General features: G+C 41.6%; 1 protein-coding gene across 5 annotated transcripts in view; it reads right to left on the reverse strand.

The window, feature by feature from the left end:
* Nucleotides 1-21,592, reverse strand: part of EPB41L3 (erythrocyte membrane protein band 4.1 like 3) — a 142,600-nt gene that overhangs the window by 20,450 nt on the left and 100,558 nt on the right. For 4 of the 5 annotated variants that reach the window (XM_075142057.1, XM_075142058.1, XM_075142055.1 and 1 more), the window contains exons 4-12: nt 20,647-20,751; nt 18,319-18,361; nt 14,712-14,787; nt 13,072-13,290; nt 12,661-12,748; nt 8,919-9,071; nt 6,822-6,919; nt 5,326-5,501; nt 2,993-3,159 (exon numbers count right to left, since the gene is read on the reverse strand). In XM_075142057.1, coding sequence (XP_074998158.1) covers nt 2,993-3,159; nt 5,326-5,501; nt 6,822-6,919; nt 8,919-9,071; nt 12,661-12,748; nt 13,072-13,290; nt 14,712-14,787; nt 18,319-18,361; nt 20,647-20,751 — 1,125 coding nt within the window. Of the gene's footprint in view, nt 1-2,992; nt 3,214-5,325; nt 5,502-6,821; nt 6,920-8,918; nt 9,072-12,660; nt 12,749-13,071; nt 13,291-14,711; nt 14,788-18,318; nt 18,362-20,646; nt 20,752-21,592 lie in introns of all 5 variants that reach the window. The other variant, XM_075142054.1, reaches the window with a different exon arrangement.

A 21,592-nucleotide genomic window follows, 5' to 3' on the forward strand; every position in this document is an offset into this window, starting at 1 on the left:
ATAAATCCATACGTCAGCTGTTACCGATGGAAAAAACTGTACTAGCTCGACACCTACCCCAGCAGCCAGCTCCTCAGCACGGCTCCCATCGCCGCCCAGGCTGGCCTCCGCCGGGCCTCCCCGCAGCCCTGCCCTCACCTCTGCCCGCCGCCAGCCGGAGCTGGCAGCGCCGGGGGCCATGCGCCCCGCTGCCCCCCACCGCTTCGGCAGCACGTTGAAAGAAGGGAGCTGAGGGTTTTGGCTAGGCAGACTCCGTGTTCTCTGGCTGGGGATCGGAAGGGGGGCTGACCAGAGAGAGGTCCGTGCCCCACACAGCCACATCTCCTCATAGTCAAAAAGTGTCTCTTTACCCCTAGCGAAGAGGTGAAAATGTACCCAACGCTTTTGCTACAAATTTTACCACAATGCGAAGAATATTGGCTACCAACAAGCAGGATTTGCTTCGATATGCCACTTGTAGGGCATTCAACCAGTCTTTAAGGTCATTCAAGGACAAAAAATTGGTAGGAGGAGGGAGGTGATTCAGCAGGAGGGGTGACCGTCACCTAACATGCTCCCTGCGGGTAGCCATGACTGCTCTTTAGAAGGACAACAACAGCCATCGCCACCAAAATACCCCAGTACAACAGACCTGCCACAATGCTGACGGATCGGAGATGTTTTGGCCAAAGTCAACTAGGCGCACTTAGCTAAAGCTGGCTCCATGACCAAACCCTAAGTGCTCCATCCACCACGCATCTCCCCGAGGAGCTACAAAAGGCATTTCACTCCCACTGCCGCTCCCAGCTCCCCAGAGCAGAATGACGTCAAAGCCAAAACAGCATTTGCCTGTACAGCTGGTGCCAAATCTGAGCCAACGAGCAGGATTTAGACACAGGTTGCACCAGTGCTAGCTACTAAGCCTAATCTACCAGGTATATTAACAGCAGGAATGGGATTTAAACCCAATATTTACAAGGAAGAGCTCCTTCCCTCCCCTTAATATTTTGCTTTTCTCTCTTCTCTAATCAGAACAGTTAAAAAACCCAATCTATCAGGTCAGGCAATTTGTATTCCTGAATTAAACAACCAAAACCAAGCCTAACTTCAAACTGCTTATGAATGTCTTCTTTATGGGCTTAATGCAGCAAGCTCAAGTCAAAATTTAATGCTGATGGACTCAAAGGACTTTATATGATCTAAATACACAGAACTTCTCTTTATATTGTAGAGGCAAAAAAGCCAAAGTAAATTTATTCTTTGCAAATACAGGCTATTCACTTATTGACATCTTTGCAGTGTTAATATTTAGAATAACTTCTGGTACCTAAATACATATTGATAAAACAAAGGAAAAATGTCTTAGTGGAGAAGTTGAAAACCTACCTATAAAATTTATATACCATTAAATAGGAATTTGATTTCAAATTTGTCCTGTGTTTCTTGAGACCCTATTCTCTTTATAATGAATGATGAAAGTGTTAGCAGGTCCAGTGGAAGCAGGACTGAGATCTCTATAGGCTTACAGAACTGAAGCTCTATTAGTGGGTGGTTTAAACAGAACCCACCTCTTGGAGGGGGGTGGGTGGCTAAAAATCATTCATTTGTGCATGTTCAAGTACCATCAAAATATTTTCCTGAAGATATCTTTGACTATTTCTAGCCATACATAAGGAACATAGGATCTTCGAAATGCAGCTGATCTCTCCATTGACCTAAATTAACAAGCACTTGGAACAGAATTAGTTTCTATTAGATATTTTCTGCATATTTGATTTTCATCAATGTTTCTCCATGCAGAAACCAATGAAGTTTCAAGAAGACCCCAGTTACAGAGATTACTTTTTTAATGCTACAATTACAGTCCACACTTTCAAAAGAAAATCTTTCCTCATCTGCCATTTTCAGTATTTCAATTTGTTTCTGATTTTTGCTACCTTAATTGCAGTTCTTTTTGAGGACTTGATCCTTTAGCTACGTAGCTCGTTCTGGCCTTATATGATAAGGCTAGAAGTTCAGGTTCTTACATTTGCATGCATGACAGTTTTGTTGGTGTAAAGGTACACATCAATGTTTTTCCTCATAAATGAAGAGGGTAAATCTTACTTGTTTAACAAGCGCATCATAGTACACTTTTTGAATGGTATCCTAGATTCAGTATTTCATATTCTGTTTTCTTCTCCTCAATGTAAAAGAAACAGAGGACATTTTACACCTGATCTTTTCTGATTCTACCTTATTTTGCTTCATTGTCACTGAAATTCAGTATCTTCTCTGTCCCCCTGTTTGATTTACCCCGTCTTAATAACTCGGTAGATATAATGCACAGCCATGTGTGTACGTGTAAGTGGTGGTGGTGGGACTGGAGATGGTGAGGGATGAATCAAATTCAACAACTGAGCAGAGAATCATCAACAAAAACAGTTTTCTTCAATACAAAACTTCAAACAAGGGAAGCAAATGCTTTTGTAAGCCAGGAAAAAAAGCTTATAATAGTATATTAATACCCAAAAGCTAATAGAGAAAAATGCTCATTGAAATACATGCGAGGAAACAGAGCGTATGAGAAGTAAATGAGAAAAATACAATAGTTTAAAGCACAGAGCTACATACAAGAACACAGAACTATTTTGTTGCCTTGTCAAAAAAAAAAAAAGATGCCCATACTAAAGTCAAAATATTACTGAAGACCAAAGGAGCAAAACGTGCACTGCTAGGCTGCTTTTGGGTATTTCCTAAGGACCTCTTGAATGCTATGTAAAAAACGCTATGCTGACTATTAAACGGATTTCAAAAAACAGTCCGAGGCAGGAACTGACTTTTATAACATCATACGAAATGCGAAAGGACAATAAAAATATTGATTCAAGACATGTACATACACGTACATACAACCGTGTATATTCTCATTCCCTTTCACAGAACTAGGCATCTCCTCCCTGCCTAACAATTCTGCGTTTTTCCGAGCGCTCTCCAGGCAGGTCAGTGTATTACAAAAACCTCAACACTCTACCTTGGTGTCATGGCGTATTGCCGAGACCGGGGTGACTTCCTCCGCCCTTTTCTTTTTGCCCTCTTCATCACCTTTCTCTTCTTCTGCCTTTTTCTCTGGAGTCACAGTGGTTATCAAGTTGGTCTGAGAGATGCCCTTTGTTGTGGCGTACTGGCCAGTACCAACCTCTGCAGCAGACACAGAATCCTTCATGTACATTTCATGGTTTTCATTCACTGATGCTAAAAGCAAATATTTAAAGAGGGAAAGTCTGAAATAGCTTTTGCTGAGAAGCTGCATAAAATTAAAAAGCTGGGTTAGTAAAACATTTGAGATATTGCTGAAAACACAACTATGTCATGTTTCAGGAAACCAGAAGCATGTGCATACATTTAAATAAACTGTTTACTTGAAATAAAGCTTGTAGCTTTTATATGCATAAACATATATTATGGATGTGTATACACACATTACTGTAGCTAATGTGTGCATTACACAGTTGTTAAATGTTAGCAAGCCATTAAAAGTGCTACTGTAGTAAAACATCCGAAAAAAATCAATGCGTTGCCACTGTTATCAGGCAGGAAACATAAGAAGAACCAGCTATGACATCAGCCATGGGGGTGGAAGAGATTTTTCTGGAAATCTGTCAGAATATAACAATGCAGATCAAATGCACAGTAAATAACGTGCTGCATTACAGGAAATGACAAATATCGATGTAACACAGGCATAGCATCTGAGAATCAAAAAATGGGATCTTTGTATTATCAAGTATTAAAGTCTGCCAGGTAAGTGAGTTCATTATCCTAAAAAACTCTGGGAAGTGATGGTATTCAATTCAGTGGACCAAACCAGAATATTTTAGGATGTAAATATTCGATAATTCAGCAAACCTAAATATATATAAATGATTTTGAAATAAATAGTAAATTTACAGATAGAACGTAATCAAAACATTAATAGTAATACCCAGACCCTGCCGTTGACTATTGTGTAACTAATTTCTAAGTCAATAGGACTATTTGAATTTATAAAGTTACTCGCATGTGTAATAAATGACAGGGCCAGGATCACAGCGTAATCGTGATGCAGAATGTTACAGCCACATTTGCATTATAGTAACAACAGTAGTGAAGAAATCATAAGCACTGATTAAAAAACCTCTTTTCCCCATTTGCACTTACGCAAATTAACATTATAAAAACCTTGCAGAGTCTAACAAATGCTGGGGAAAAGCATTTCAGATATCTTGTTTCTTGGGAATGAGCTTAGGAGCCGGGCGAAAGCAAAGGGAGTAGAGGGAGACATCTTGTTTAGATGTTACAAACAAAATAACGCAGAAGGGTAATTTCTGCTTTGAGACACATGCACAGCCAGTTGCTTGGTAACGAGCAAGAAGCACATCAGAATTAGAAGATTCCAAAATAATTAATGACATGCAGCACCTTTAGGGGGAGAAAAGACGGCTTTAGTACTTTCAAATCAAAGCTTCTCCCCCTCCCCACTATCAGCTATATTCATCGCAATTACTTTGTGATATTCTGGGGAGAATTCATCTTTTTTTTTAAACTGTAGCAATTCTGAATTTAGTCTCAGTCTTTTTTTCTTCAAAAATAAACTACAACTTCTTTTTACTCAATAGCTGACAACAGTAACAGCTGATGGGGTAGCTGAGACTCTGAATCACACACTGGTTTAACCTAAGGGAGCAGCAGAACCGTGACCTCCGTGAACCACGGAGAAAGACAGGAGGAGGAAGGACATACTATAAACCTGCGTATGTTACTCTCCATCTCACACCTTCAAAAGTAATGTATGGAAAAAGCCTGTTAGCGCTCATCCGACTAGGACGCGAGGTAATCGGAAGCAACTGTTATTACTCAATCAAGGGAAATAATTCATTTATGAATTGTAACATATCCTTAAATGAAAAACCTACATAGGAAAAAAAGCCAAGTTAAACCAAAACCCAAACAGTTATTCATCCAAACCCTGAAAAAGCGCTGAAGCCTGACTTGCTCGGGTAGGCAGGTCCAGGCTGGCAGGTCCAGGCGCCCCGTCCTTCCCCAAAGCGGGGAAGTGCTTTGCAGGTGTGAGGCCAAGGAGAGAGGCTCCAGAAAAGTGGGCTCCCAAGGACCTCCTCCAGTCAAACACTTTGTAAAGACTGCAGCAGTACATTTAGCCAAGTATTCCTCTGCATCCTCCACCACCCCTGCAGTGAACGTGCAGGTACTCACAGCCTCCACTCAGCCGAAGCTCAAGGAGATGAGATGACAAGAGGTCTATGCCTAATCTAAAGCAGTGATCACCGTGATGATAACTTTTGACAAAGTCAACTGAGAGGACCTTACCCCCATCTAAGCTGCGAGACATAGTGTAACGTTTACTAGAAGACCGCTCAAAGTAAGGTGCAGGACGGTCTATGAGGGCGCTGGCTCTTCTCGTCTGGGCCTGCGTCCGGCCGCTGTAGCGAAACTTGGAGCCCAGCGTGAGGAACTTCTTTGGAGGTGCTTCGGGCAGCAGGAGCCTAAAACACACCAAGCAGTGCAACCATTACTCCCCCTCCTCCAAAAATTAACCCACTATTTCCACAGAGGAGGGAAGACGACTGTTGGGTATCACTCTCCATCATAACCTGTGCCTCACGGGTCTGTGGCTAAAAGGGAATCAAAGGATGCCCCTCATACAGCATATGACGGGCAAGAATCACTCGGTCCCTTCCTGCTTGAAAATCAGATTTATTATTTTCTAATCACCAAAACTAAAAATAAGGTGTTCCTTATGTCAAGCACCCTGACCTGGGCTGAAATACAGTTATATCTCTTATACTTCAAATTTAACATGGTGCTGCTATGCTGAGAACAGGGCCAGAAGAGATTTCCAGTGAATGCCGGGCAGTATTCATTCACAGGGACGCAGATACCTTTCAGGTTAGAGCCTTCCCATCCTCTGTATTTTGGCTATGGAAGTTTGCTAAAGAAGCTATTCTCCTGCTATGGAGTTTATGCTTTAGACATTGATTTTCCATTAAAAATCACAAAACACCCAAAAAATGCATACTCAATTTCTTTTTAGATCTTTTGCTGCTAAGACTGCATTTCATATGAACGTACAGACAGCCTGAACCAACAGTTCTAAGAAAGGAGAGAAATACTTCAGTCCTCCCAAACACCTTGAGAGGGGTTTTTAAGCTCTGGACGCCCTTTCACACCATTGAAAATCTCACCCTTTTGGGTTTCCATTGTTAAGTATCTCTCTGCTGACACTAACTAATTAGCACAAACTAATTACAGCATTTATTCCGCTACCCCAAACTTTTCTCAGGTCTTCTTAGATGTCAAAAACATAGCTGCAGAATTCCTCTGCAATACAAAAATTACAGCTATGGACTGGGTATTCCGGGTGACCAAAAAAATACACCACCACCTACTGTCTGTATTTTCATATGTAATTAAATGAAAATCTCCTTTTTCTTTTTAAACTCTTACCCACATCCCCCAGTAACTTTCCATATAAGTTGTTCTCCCTACACAAGCGTATGTGCAGAAGTGCAGCAAAGTCCTTCGTCTCTTTAATTATAGCGGCTGATAATATCATGGCACAGATAAAGCAAAACGATTAATTGGGACCATATGGTGACTTTAAACATTCAGTATCTATCTGAAATAGTATGAATAATTTGGGTAAAACATTTCAAATTTTGAAGAAGCAATAACCTTCCCTTGTCTGCTCAGAGATACCTCGTGATCAAAAAGGCAATTTGATTTGAAGGGGTTTGTCTCTGCTGACTGAATTGGTCTTTGTGTTGCGTTTTATACCACACCTTTAGGAAAAGAAATCCACATACCTGAAAAATGTATGGTGCTCAACACACACTTTCCATAAGCGCTTTGCAGCACGATGATTTGGCAACTTAAACCCAATAGTGCTTTCAAACTGCTCAAACTAGGTAGGAAAAAAGAAGCAGTATGTATTTGATGCTGTGTATATATTTTTAGACAGTGTACACAGGTTCATCTTCATTTCCTCCATCTATATCATCTCATTGCAAGGGTGAACATATATGCTCATATATATAACCACATACATACATATTCTACAGACTACTGTCTGGGAGGGAAGCTGTGAGTGATAATCAATGGCAACCTTTGAGGATCGTTTTTGGGAGGATGCCCAGATAATGAGCAAGAGGTTTTTGATGGTGACAGTGATGTTTTATGCCCTATAGTAACAAAGAGATCAGTTAAGACTTGGGAGACTTCTGAGAAAAAACATCATTTAAGCGTTTTAACCCTGTTGTTTTAACTTCACCAGTTTAAACAACAGCGGGAAGCCTGATAATAGCCTGGAGGGGAGCAATAGATCTGGTCTCACAGAGCCTTAGATTAAGGAGATTTACACTGAAAGAACTACACGTAGTAAATCACAGTGTTTTTAGCTAATTTATCTGCTGCGGAGGATAAGGAAAAGACAGGTAATTGAAAAGGGTTGGATACTAAGAGACCTTTCTAGGTTGTGCTGCAGATTTTTATATTCCCGATGCAAAAGCTGTGCCAGCTACAACCGCTGTAACATGTTGATGGCTACATGCAGATAGCCGAGTAGGTGAAATAGTGGTGCTGTGATTGGGGAAAAGTAGGCAGAAGGGCACTTGTAAGGAAGCCTGGATTCCTACGGGGAGCTGACAGAGAGAAACAAGGCAGGAAACAGCAAAACAATAAAGATGATATAAGCGACCCATGGGATGGTGAATCACATTATCATCAAATGTGATTTGGAAAGAGACTGCATTGATTATTTTGCATAAGGATCTATGACCTGGTCACAGGACACTACATACCAAGCCCAACAGAGCTCAGTAGGACTTCAGTGATGGAGACCTTGAGTGCAGGCATTGGGAACATCAGTGGCTATTAGTGTTTTTTTTTTAAACCAAACTCAAGACTGGGAAGTTGGTTACTAAAACTGTCTGCGGAAAGGCAGAAGATGTAGGTTTGTGGATTTTGGTTTAGGACTCAGAAAAGGCTCAGGGTGGGGGTCCCCAGCAGATTTCCCAGCTCACTTATGAAGCCAGTACTGGAGACGTTGGCTCAGGACGCCCAACTGCCATACTGCGCTAAGGGAGAAATGCCAGTCCTCACCCAGGTGGTTTCTGTCCTGCCACACAGCTCCACCCTCTAAAAATGGATATGGGTTTTTCATCTATCACAGACGTACCAGCACTTAAAATGGAGACACTCCTTTGCCTCTGATGATCCTGAACTCCTCCTGGGATTTTTGCTAAGATTTACCATCTTATTCCTGGGTTGGTGCACTCAATCCATGAGGTAGGTATTTGCTATGCATCTGGCTGAGCCACGAGAGGGCACTCACTGTACGAGATTTCACATCACCTTCTCCAGAGTCGGAACCTGAGCTCCCGCGGGCCTGGGAGGGCTGATGTGTGGAGCTACCAAAAATGCTGAATGATGGATGCCTGACACCATTTTTATCAGTCTCCAGATTTCTACTCAGACTCCAAATTTACTAGTCTGATACACTTATAAAATTTGGTATGGCCTGTCTACATCTCTTAGTGGGTAAGATGAATAGACACTAATTTAATATACCACATGACGGTGGATGACGAGCACTCCATGAATAAGCAATATGTTACTTAAATTCCCAAAGTATTCATAATATGGATGAGCTTTTTACATGCAGATGGCCATATTTATTCTTTACGTTAGTTCACGGATGTAAACAGAAAAAGACCAAAGAAGATTTTACCTATATTTTAAATAAAGTATTTACCTAATCTTTCCTAAGAAAATCAGCACAAATTAAAAAAAAATAAATGGAGAGGAATGTTAGAGGCTTGTAAGACATGACAAATCAACAAACCCATGAGAACACACGTTTTTTGAAAAGGTTCATTCACTGAAGAGTGTCAGGATGCCCTTACCTCCCCTGGTCGGATTTTGATGTAGAAGTTGTTCCTCTTGTAAGAAATTTTCAGAACCTTTGGCCAGGCAAATCTATTTATTCTGAGTCTGTCTCGATATATTAAGAGACCACTTGCACAAACTCCTAACATGATTTCCACTCCTTCAGAATCCTGGAAAAGTGAGCAACGCACTTTGTTGAATATTTCTCCCCTTACATCCCACAGCACTACAGATTCTTGTATACTGTGTTTCTATCTGAGCTACGTCTTTTTAATGCACCAGCTGTAGTGACCTGATTTCTGAGAGCTACCCTACTCACTGACTGCATTCATGCAAGTAATAGTAAGGTCGGGCAGGGTGAGAGAAACTGAGTATTTCGAGTTTCCTTGTAGTTTAGAAAGACTCCAAAAGGCGGTGGGAAATCTTAGACATTATTAAAAGAATTACATCAACCATATAGGAAAATTTTATTAGCATAATAAAAAAAAAGTGTTATTAGCATAAATATCAGATTGAAAGTAAATAGGACAGCATACAAATTTACTTCTCCCGGCAGCACTCATCTCCATGACTAAGCCCTGTGAATCCTTAGATAGATTTTTCTTCTGTAGTTTTCTCATCTTGGCTTTAGTTGGTTTGCTACTTTCTTTAATGCTGTTGTGCCTATGCTCAGCATTTTCACTTTGAAATGACCAGCGGGCAGAAAGTTGGGCATTTGGACCAGAAAGATTCTTTTCCAAGTGTGCAACTGTGCCTGTGCTATAACCCATTTTTGACAGGGAAGCTGTAGGTCAGACACATTAGCACTATAAAAGATTTGGCCACAATCTTATCAGAATATACCCAAAATCATGTGTTTTTTAAGTAAGAAGTACACATTTCTCTTTCCTTTAGAAGACTTCAAGCAGTCTAAAACCAATCTTCACTGTTTGCTATCACCACTAGCCTGTGTAATTCTGTTTTTTTCATTTACCTAAGTACTAATACTGCCGGAGAAAAGAAGGATCCACCTTAAAGCACAGAGTTCTTTAGTAATTATTTTAAAATAACTTAAAGTTACAGAAGTCTGACAACAGAAGCTATGAAGATGTCACCCTATGATAATCATGAAATGAATTCATCATTTTCCTCTGGTTTTCCCGACAAGCCATCTCTTAGGCACACAGTGAAAATCTGATTACATTTTAAGATGAACACAAAGGCACGCACGGTCAGTCACGATGAAAAGGCTATGGCACAGCTTGAAATACAAAAAAATTGTTTTAGAATCAGAGACACAACACACAGTGCCACAAAGTCACTCCAGTGTTAGAAAACACACCAATAAAGGATGTATGTTCCAAGCAATGATGGTATCACTCCTTAAAGGTAGATTTTTTTCTAAATAAAGCTCTTGCACGGTTAATCTCACATATCATTGTGAGATACTACAGAAGAGACAAAGTTAATTTTTTTCAGCGGACTTCAATTTCAGTTTCCTAAGCTTTCCTAAACTGAAACTCCTAATTTCAGTTACTCCAAAGAGTAACGCCTAAATACAGGAAATACGTTTTAAAAAAGAAAGTGCCAGTAATCCCACTGCCTGGCGAATGCCTGAAATGCATGCGTGCTCACATACGACACACAGCTGCAGGTGCAAAGGGCTCCTTCTTTTGACATACTTTCTCGAAAAGTTGTTGAGAAATGCCTGCTTCCCTCATCCCAACCTTTGCAGAAGACCTAAGTCCATTCACGGCTTCTTTTACTTGTCGGTGTCAGAGACCGCTTTTCAATGGGATACTACTCGTGTAAAATGAAACCCGAGTAAGAGGAGAATTTGGCTTTTTTCAGGAGCAATGCAGTTGCAGAGAACAGAAAACTGTTAGCCGTAACGGCCGAGGCACGAGATGCTGAGCTGCACATCCCTGCAGCTCTGCATACGAATGGGAAGTTTTATCAGAGCAGTGACAGCCCAGAGGACAAATCTGTCTATTTGAACACATTGTTTATCGTAGCCTTGCGTTGGATAATTGAGAACTAGTTTTAACGGCAGCTGGTGAGTCCAGCATCTGTTGAATACCTAAGATACTGGGACAGCCTTAATGAATTGACATTTACATAGAGACATCTGCCACAGTGTGACTTCAAAAAGACATCCACAGAGATACTTGTTCCCTAGCCTGGTACCATCAGATCTCACTGGCAGACCTAATTAAAACGAAACGTTACTTCTCATGCAGAGCCTACTTTTCCCACTTTCAGCTCAGTTTCCAAGATTACTGTTGGGTTTCTTAACCCACAGACAGACTCAATTTGGTTAGCAATGCAGCTTTTTAAATTAAGAACATCACTTTAGAGAGGGATCGGCTTGTCTACCAACTTCTCTCGTTCTGAGTCTTTCCATATGAAAAACAGAAGAGTAAAATTGGCTAATGATACTTTTGGGGGGAGGGGGGAAGGTTATCTCAGGATACCCCATTTTAAATTTCACAGCATTTCTCCAATATTCTGAAAAAATGCTTAGGCCTTAGTGCCAAGCTATGTTAAATTTTCAGTAATGAAGCCTGTAACATATTTAGAACGGGAACTCACTTTGCAGATTTCTTTGTGTTGGACAAAGGATGGTGAAAAAAAGCTATTGAGTGACATTTGCCAATCTGTTTCTATCTCTGCTCCAAGTGTGCCTCAAGATTTTGTGCCTATCTGCAGGACACAGGGAAAGCAGCGGCACGCCTCCTGGTAGAGTGCTGCCCGTTGAGCCATACCCAGATTTTTCATTTTCAGTGAAGGCAATTAACAGAACACAAAAGATTGCCTTGAATTCTGTAACACACATGCACAGCTCTTACAAAATGCCCCAGGGACATGGTTGCAGGCCCTTTCAAGATCCGAGCTGTAAATTCATCTTGGTTCTTGAAAGGATCTGCTGCAGCATAAAAACAAGCTTCCAGTAATTTGACCTTTACAGAAAATGCAGTGCTCTCCACAGCTCAGGATTCTTTGTTCAGCACTCATTTGCCAAGGATGCTTGCTAACCTCAGAGATGTTAAAATCCATTAGCCTTACTTTGAAGAGTGAAGCAAAAAACAGTAATTATTTCTTTTGAAAAAAAAACACACAAAAAACCAGATAACCAACACAAGGCTGGTAGGTGGCTCTCCCAAGCCACAATAAGAATGACCATGTTTTATTCATAACTTAACCTGCCGATGATTAGAGAAACTACTTCATCATGGGAGAATGTTTCCAGCAGAATTACTGCCCTTCCAAGTCAACTGCAACAACCACACTTCAGAAGAGAGACAAGCTGCTGTCTCCTCATTACTATCAATCTGATTAGGTTTCCAACATGGCTAAATAATTGCTTGAAAGTTCTCTGCAGTGTTAGAAATGATCTGCTTATCTAGTTAAGATACCACAGTTGGCCTTATTAAATTGGAAAATGTAGCTGAATGAAATGACAATTGATCACTCTCTGGACAGCTTCTAATATCCTTCCTCATTACTCTGTCCATTTAATATTTTCCCAAAGGATTTGGTTGTTTAATCAACATGAAAGGTTGATGTGCAACATCTTTGAATCTATAGGCTAGGTTATGTTACAGTTACAAGATATATTTATGCTTATCCCATGAGACACCTTTCCTCATGTTGACACATGATGTATCCCACAAAATGCCCATCTCAAAACAACAGGAAAGAATAAATCAGGGAGTCCATGCAGATTCAAATACTATGCCACAGGAGAAAGATGACCGGAGAAAGAACTATAGTCTATACCTTGGCATGATGGAGATCTACTCCGTACATTGACAATTTTTTGGCATTCTCCAGGAAATGCATCTCAGCCTCTGCAGGTGTCATTCCCCTGAGGAAAAGCAACCAATTCTAGCATCAATGTTAAGGAAGCAAGAGTCCGAAATAAAATCCAGCACCTGGAAAACCCTTTCAGCCTGTCAGAACTACAGCCGTACACCCCTTAAATGGCTGGATACCTACCAGAGCCAAAGCTCTGGTGCAGATCCTGTTACCTTTCATGCTGCAAAGCTCTTCTCTAACCACAGACACGGAGAGGAGTCTTGTCTGAAAAATATTCTTATTACGTATACTGCAGCAGGTTTTAACATCTCCTGACGCACCAGGACGGTACCTGAAGGCAGGCTACAGCCCACACTGATGCCCTCCGCTCACCTGTGGCTCTTGTGCAGCTCGATCACTTTATCCTCCAGCTCTTTAGTGTGATTCGGCGCGAAGCGAAATTCGCTGACATAGTCGCTGCCGTACTCGTCGGGGTCGTAGTCACCGAGCTCCGACTGCACAGTGTAGGAGCCCAGCAGGGCCAGGGTGACGAATGAGCAGGGCAGCCGACCCGACACGATGTCATCTCTCAGCTGCAAGCAGAGGTAGTACCTGCAATGGAGCACCAAGATGGCTCAGAAAGCGCTCCTCCACCACTGCCCCCAAAGGAGCACCGCCCAAGCACCGGCACGAGGCCTCGGTTCCTCTACTGATTTGCAGATAACTCCCAAGCCCAAAGTTTTTCGGGCATTAACAAGGATAATAATAATTTTGAAAAAAAAAAAACAACCTCGCCTAACTTATGAGTAGCAATGCCTAATTTATCTTTATAAAGCAGCATGGAGACCTCTTAATAAAATAGGTTATTACTTTGTTTAGTGACCTAGATGGAGAGTTACTCATTGAACATACCAGGTTTCTATAAATCACTAATATATATAGCTACCTGATAATTCTTTTCTTGAAGGAGAAAAAATAATTGAAAACACCAAATACTGTTCATTAAAGGGTAGCTGAACTCCAAGCCTTTCAAAAAACATAAGTTGTTCCTTTAGCAAACTGTTGAGCTTTCTCAAAAATACATTTAAACAGTAAATGCTGTTAAAACCATGGTGATAAACAGTGCAAGGGATCACCAGACAGAAGAAAACAGAAAAAAGTGAAGAGCGTTGGCTTGGTGGTGAAGGCACGGAGTTCCCAGGGGAGATTTGAGGGCAACAAGTGTCAAAAAGCAATTCTTTCTTTTGGAAGACCTCTGTTGAAGGGTGAACTCTTGGCATGCTCTCTTTCTGCGCAACGCCTAGCACAGGGGACCTCTGATTTAAGCCAAAGGCTTCACGCTACCTTAAAAGCAACAAGCAGTCCACAAAGCAACAAAGGTTAAAAAGATCCATAGGTTGCAAAATGTTGTAACAGGCTAGGGAATGGTTTGCTGATGGCACAAAACTCGTCACGGCTCAGAAGTTTTCCTGCCTTATACCAAGGAGGAAACAGGTAAGGGTTTTTTTGCAGTTATGGTTGCAATCTAATACAAAATCAGAGCGCAGAGGTGCAGATTGCAGAGCTAAGTGACTTGGATAGCAGGGAGCAGTCATTCATTACCACCGTCTTCCCTATACCGTGCACATTAATTGTTTACCTTGTCAAATGACATACCAAATTTACATGCATGCTTATTCTCATCCCACTTCTTTTCTTTCATAGTTATGATTTTACTTACAATAACAACTTGTTACCACTGGCAAAAATGGGCATCGGGCATCTTTGTGAAAATTAAAATCAACTCTCAGGAATATGTATCTTGGAAAAGCTGGGGTTTAGGGTTAAATTATACAAAAGTCGTCTTAGCTCAGAGGGTAGACACTGTTCACAGTGTCTTTTCTGCCAAAGCATTGCGTATTTTCCATAAGTTCATATGAGAAAGGAAGCCAATGGGAATACAAAACATTCCTTTTCTTGGATAATTAGAGTGTAAGTGCTACTACGAACAGCTTTTAAGCCCCTTCTAGAAAGGTATTTAATGTTTTAAACACCTGGTAATATCTTCAGATAGCTGGGCAGGGTCTGGAGGATAGAATTTCACATTAAATGCAAACTGCCAAGCACCACCTGGAAAAGAACACAGATTGACTGAAAGTACACTGTAAGTGCAAATGGAGATGCTCATGCTGTTTGATTACCAGCAGACTTAAAAATACCCCAGCCAAGCACTTCTTAAGAACAGGATATAGTATCTTTTTCCCATACATCGTTCTAAAGATACTACTTTTCCCTCTCACAGTTACAGTGTTAGATCAGATTTTACAGCTTTTTTCTTATTTAGTAAGATTTCCACTGAAGCGAGGACCCTAAGGGAGTAGTAATTTATTACTAACTCTAAAAAAAACCTCAGTCCGAAAACAATGTTTACTGGGATTAACCATCTGAAAACACTGCCTATACAAGCTTTAAAAACCAGTAATCCAAAACTCAGAGGTGCTGGAAACACGGCAAGTGAGAGTACGAATGGGCTCTGGAGCGGGGTGATGTGCCGAGTCCTGGCTGCCCAAACCAGCTCACAGCATCCTCTCAGAGTGCTGCCTCAGCACATAGCTCCTGTCTCCAGCAGACATAAATCATTGTGCAGACAAAACTGCAAGGACAAACACAGAGAGCATGACTGAAAAACAGTACATAACACTGGGGAATTTTTATTTAGTTATTTCAGTAAGTTTAGGTGACCCATGGGATGGATACTGGTTTGCGTCACCACAGTTTGTGAAATTTTTTTGGAGCGTTAGCTTTAAATGTTGTACAGAAAGAATATCAAGACTAAAAAAGAAGAAAGAGTTGAACATAGTATGTAAATATAAAAGCTATTCTGAGAAAAGGGACAGGTTATACTAGCACATCTCGAATGCAAATAAAAAGCAGTAACAATCCTCCAAACCACAGTGTCCTTACAAGCAACACAGTGGTTTTTCAGTAACAAGACTTTTCACCGAGGCCTCTATTGTGGGATATACCTCTTATATGTACTTCTACCACATAAATTACAGTATTTCTGTATCAAGAAACCAAAGCCAAAGTAACGACACTTCTGCTTTCTGAAACGCATTGATGTCAAAGTACAAATCTAACTAGAAATAAATAGATCTCTCTTGAAAAGTCAGTATTGGCCGTGTAATGAGGAAGGGAACAGTGAAAAACAGGACTCTTCCTTATAAACCTGACAGGGCTTTCCCATGATCTTCAGTTCAGGGGCACCTTGTGCCTAGGTACCTCCTAAAGAGTATGGGGTTTGAAGGTGTATCTGGTGCACTCTCCGGTAAAATAGCTTATATGCTGGAAAGGTCTGCTTGCCTGGAAATACCGTACAGTTGTCCTAACTGGGTGTTTGGGAGTATTTAGAGACGACAAGGAAATTTCATCCCGTGCAAAGCCCCATCCACTTTGGTCATCCATGCACCCGAGAAAACAGCTCAATGTGTGAGAAGATGTTTGACATTTACCGTCAGGACTTCAGCTCTCGGTGAGACTTTTGGGCTCCTTGATTTTAGGAACTTTTCCACTCTCTTGGGCCATAAAAGCTGGTGGAAGGAAGATTTGGCTGGCAGCAAGAATGGGGCATGGTCCCACCGGGGGAGTGGACTGGCACTGAGGTGAGAGTGGAGCCTGTGGGTGACACCTGGCCCCACGACAGAGGAAAGGGGCCATGGCCCAAAAATCTATTCCTCTGGCACACATAAAATAAATCAAACCTATGATATAGCCTATCATATAGAATAAATGGTTTAAGATACCGGTGTAAGAGGCCTTCACCCCTCACTTACTTTTAAATAAAACCCAACATGGTGCAAGTTCACGGGTTACAACTAACGGGGCGCGAACCAGGGGCCGCACACATGATGACAGCCTCATTTCTCAACCACTGGGATGAAATCCCTGTGGTCTGCAGTGGAATCACAGATATCCGAGTGTTGTACAACTCAACCACCATTTAGAAGGATTACATATATGTGTTTTGGAAAGTGTCATGGGTAACAGTCCTACTTCTCCACCGTTGTCCCGTTCCAAACTTATGGAGTGAACTATACAAAGCAAGCAAATTATTGCTGTCATCTTCTGCAAATACAGCTGTCCCCCACGTCAAGTCCAGGACGAGACTCTTCTGCCCCCGTTAATTTCTTGCTGTCACAACCTTTCACTGTCTATCTCATGGCTTGGGCACATATTAAATGCATTTGAAATCAGTGGTGTCGAGCTGAGCTGCTTTACTTGCATTGACCGTCAGCATAACCTGACTCATCGCGGTCTACAGCACCTTCCTCTCCAGACCCATCTTCTCAAGAGATTAAAAAAAGGCAGATTTTTCATTACTTTTCATTGCAGATCACTTACTTTTAATGAAAATAATACTGGTGGAAAGGTGTGATTGCGCATAGTAAGCAGGGAAGTTTTTCAGCCAGTGTAAATTAACCCTTTGAATCTTGCAGAGGGAAGTGATTCATTTGCTGGGCCTGACCCAACAAATGTGAACCACCAGATGTATTTGCTTGTGAAAGCACAAATGCTAGAAGAGATAATTCACGAAACGTGCAAAGAAAAAAACTACTGAGGCTTTCCTGCCCAAAGAAGTCACACACACAAACATTTCATCAATTTTAAAAAGTGGTGGTGGGGGGAAAGGCAGGTCAAATTTTGAGCCTGGCAGTCTTGACAGGGTTTTCCTTCAAGACATTTTTGAATTTCTAATGTAGCAGATGGCTAAATTTAACAACCGAGCTTTTTAAAATATTCATGTGCAGCAGAAAATTGACTGGTCTCTGTGAATTGAATGGTCATTTTAGGAGCAAAGTTCAAGCTTTTGAGACGCAGGAAGGAAAGATATTTTAGATAGAGTGCTATCTTTGCATCAGTGAAGTATTTCAGTATGGGGCATGAGTAGCGTTCCTGGATATGATATAAATATCAGTAACACAAAGAAATAATTTACATACATAGCCTAGTCCCTAAAGTTACGTTGCTTAATGTCAAACTTCAGGTTTTTGCATCTCTGCAAATGTCAAGTGGTTTTCAGCAATGCAAGTTAATGCGTTCCTCAGTAACCTCCTGCACTCATTATGGGGTAAAATACCTAAAAGATGCAGGTAACTCCTTTGCCAGAGACTCGGGACAGGATGCAAAAGACGACTGTGAAATAGGCTTTGTCACCCCGGGGGGAGCACGCTCTCCTGGGGGAAGGCATGGAGAAGGGGGCCATGGGCCCGTCCTGCCTGTCCCCTCTCCTTGTGGGCAGCGGGGCCGAGGCAAGGGGCTGAGGAGAGGGTCTGCCAAGCCCCTGGTGCTGGGGGCACCCTGGTAGGATGGGCAGTGACCCAAGAGCGGCAAGTTACCCCAGTGGTTTGGGAACAAGCCCAGAGGATCAGAGGGGCTGGGCAGTGATGGGCACGTGGTGCCCAGGACATGGCACTGGCCTGCCGGGGAGACCCCTCTGCCTCTCGCATCCCCGCTCGGCGCCACGGGGGTCCAACGTCTTCGCACACACAGATAGCGGTTTGGAAGAAGACACTTTTTGGTGTGGATTTTGGGGTCTGGGTACACCAGAATGAAAGTTTTCCAGACCCGCGGAAAGAAGCACACAGACGATAGCAAACTTACTTCGGATCTGCTTCTTGATTTCCTTGGCAGGGTCCAACCAATTCTGCAAAGAAAATGTTTCCTTTTTTCAATTTGAATTAGAAAACACGATAAACATTATTTTTACAACAGCGCTATGAGTCAAAGCTAGAACACGTGAAGGTCTGCCACCCCCTTCTCCTTGGAGCAGCAGTAGGCAGGGATAACACTAACTTTCAAGATGTGGCCCTGGGTGGAAGCAGGATTTTTATTAACTTTCCCAGCTGTTGAGGGGCTGAATGGTTTGAAATAAAAAGTAAAAAAATAGAAATTAGTAAAATAAATCCACAGAAACCTTCTTCCAGAGTATCTTCTGGGAAAATTAAATTTCTACAAGTTTGTTAAGAAGGTTTTGTTTGTTTGTTTGGTTGGTTGTTTTTTTGCTCTAATCCTGGAAGGGCTGAAAAGGATGAGCAAGCGTGGCATAGGGTACTACCCCATTTGCAACCCGGCGTGGGCACGAGGGGCTCCCCGGAGGCAGAACCGCAGCACCGGGGCTGTCCCCATCCACGCTGCGCAGAGCCCGGTGACTACGCAAGACAAAACCCCCGCCGAGGAGGTGGGGAATTATCACAGCGATGTGTTACTACTCTGTGGATGCCAAGGAGCAGACGAAATTCCCCTGGAGGAGGCGCACAGCACCTTGGGGTCTCTGAGTGCTGCTGCTGCCTTGCCTTCTAACAGAATCAAATTAATATTTAAAATCTGTCGCACAGCCCAGAACAAAAAGTTCACTTCCCCTAGGAAAGTTCCACTTTCTCCAAAGAAAGATAAACAAATGTATCAGAGAAAGAAAAATACTAAAGGAATATCAAACAAGCAGAACACAACAATCTCGCCCCAACAAAAACAACCAATTTGCAGCTGTCCAAACCTGGTCTGTGGTACAAAACATGAGCCTGAGGAGCTCCAGCTATCGCTGAGCATGAAAGCACACTGTGCACCAAGAAATTAAAGATGCATCGGGATTTCTATTTTCAAAGGTGAGATGTGATGTGGGCACGTATATTGTCTGGCTGGAAGTTATCTGGCAGAGGATGGAGGTGAATTGTTCAGTACTTTGATATTAAAAATATGCATGTTATTGATCAATAAACGTGATGGCAGGGGGTATTCTTTTAGCTGTTTAGCTCTGTAACATCACTGGCAATCTATAAATGTTTAGTACTTCTAAACCACCTGTTAATAATGAATACATTCTCCTCTCTCCAGTACAGGAAAGCACACCTATCTGGAAATGCACTTGAACATCTGCCTAACTTTTACCCCAACTCAAAACTAAGCATATGTTATGTGTTATCTTGCACTGGCATGGACCAAGTGTCTGCTTAAGTGATTTTCTGAATCAGAAACAAAATCCTTATATTTAGAAGTCTGTAAAGAAAGGGGAAAAGAGAGAAAAAGGTCTGATTTCTTTTTTATCATATATAACTGAAACAAAGGGAAGCCTGGAAAATAAAACTCCCGTTCTCACAAGACATAAACAAGTGAAGAAGCAGTAATAGCTCCAGCTTCATCGGGGAACACATTTCAGGCCATGCAAAGCACAAAATACCTTCACCTGGTGAGCTCTACAGCTCATGGGCTACAGCACATATTGCTAAAAAGTTTTGTTACTGGTTTCATTCAAAATATTTATCTTAAAATGCCAAAACCACACAGCATATTTTAAATTATCCTTTGATACTCTCTCTTTCATCATAACATGTCCAAAACAATATATATATATCACCCGCACATTAGATCATCTTGGACACTGTTAATACACAGCTTATTTAATACTGAAGTTGAGCTGCAGACAAGCAGAATGTGATTCACTATTGCTGCCAACTGCTTCTGAAGACTTACGCCTTTAGCCAAATCAACAATAACACTCAGATGAAGCAAGTCAAGACTTCAAGCCTTACTTTATCTTAGCAGTTAGCAGGAGCAGTCAATCAACTCCTGCCTATTTGTATCCCAACCACAGCATTATTAAGCCGTATTTTAGTATGGTATGTTTAGTAGTGTATCCATGAATGTAAATCTGACTTTCAACTATGGCAGTAATGAAATATATCATACTAGAAAGAGAACCAGCTATATGATTAACTTCTTTCATGGCATAAATAGCCAACACAGAGGGAAGCCAGGGAAACACAGGGAATGCTCTTGAGAGGTACAGAGTTACAGAAAACAATAGCTCAAGCTATGTCTATGGAACTTGGCGAGGAAGGTAACAACTTCTGAACCGTTTGCAACTGTCTGGGGGGTATCTTGCGGACCTCTGATGTCCACATGCCAAAGGCCAGCCACTGTTTTTTGGGTTACCTTTTGGTTTTCTGTGTCTCTGTATGTTAGCCCAAAGTAGTCTTTTTCCAAAAGGTTCAGATGCTCACACACTTTGTCAAATAGCACTTGACCTCTGGAACGTTTCTGTAGGAAATGAACAGGAAAAAAGATCATGTTTGCAAAATAAAGTAATATAAGCATTAAAATAACACCTTTTCTGTTTAATTCTCAAATCAATAACCCCAAAATTATTTATTTAAACTCATCCATCTTTCAAACTTGTTGATCTGGAGCTTCATGAGAATCTGCTGAATGGGGCAGATCTGCTTTCCATAAAAGTTCATGTCATCTTGTGGAGTTAAAAGTAAGTCAATGTTTCAAGTTTCAGTTAGAAGATCTTTTCCGTCTTTCAGAAATTGCAACTTCAAATGCATGCCGAGGTCGTATCTCAGCAAACCGGAGCGTTCTTTGTGTGCAAGAGCAGCAACAAGCAATGGTACAAATATTCCCGGTCATGGACTATCAGAGCTGTGACTGAGGCAATCCACTGGACGAAAAGCCAAACGTGGAGATATTTCTTGCTTCGGTAACAATGTGCACTGCTTCCAGGACCCTTTGTTGTCTAATATATGGGGAAATACGAAACACCATCTACTGAAATCACTGAAAGAGCCTAGTATCTCACTGGGAATGCAGCTGGGCGAGAAAGCAGTTTTCCAGTGTCCCACTAACCTTCTTTACTGCTAACAGGTTAAATGAGAAGATCTCTCACTGTCAACAACCAGAGCCCTTAGCAGAAGCTTCGTAGTATCTCTCGTACTGGACAGTAAAAATTCAGGTCATCCTAGTTCTCAGCATTATATGCGACATCGAGAAAAAAAATCTCCAAAAAAACTAACAGAAATGTCCTCTTTATAAGCTGTGTGTGCCAACTTTGATATGCATTAATTACGATAAACAATTCAAAATTATTTGTCCACTGTTT

This window comes from Calonectris borealis, chromosome 2 (assembly GCF_964195595.1).
Source record: "Calonectris borealis chromosome 2, bCalBor7.hap1.2, whole genome shotgun sequence".
Taxonomy (NCBI): Eukaryota; Metazoa; Chordata; class Aves; order Procellariiformes; family Procellariidae; genus Calonectris; species Calonectris borealis.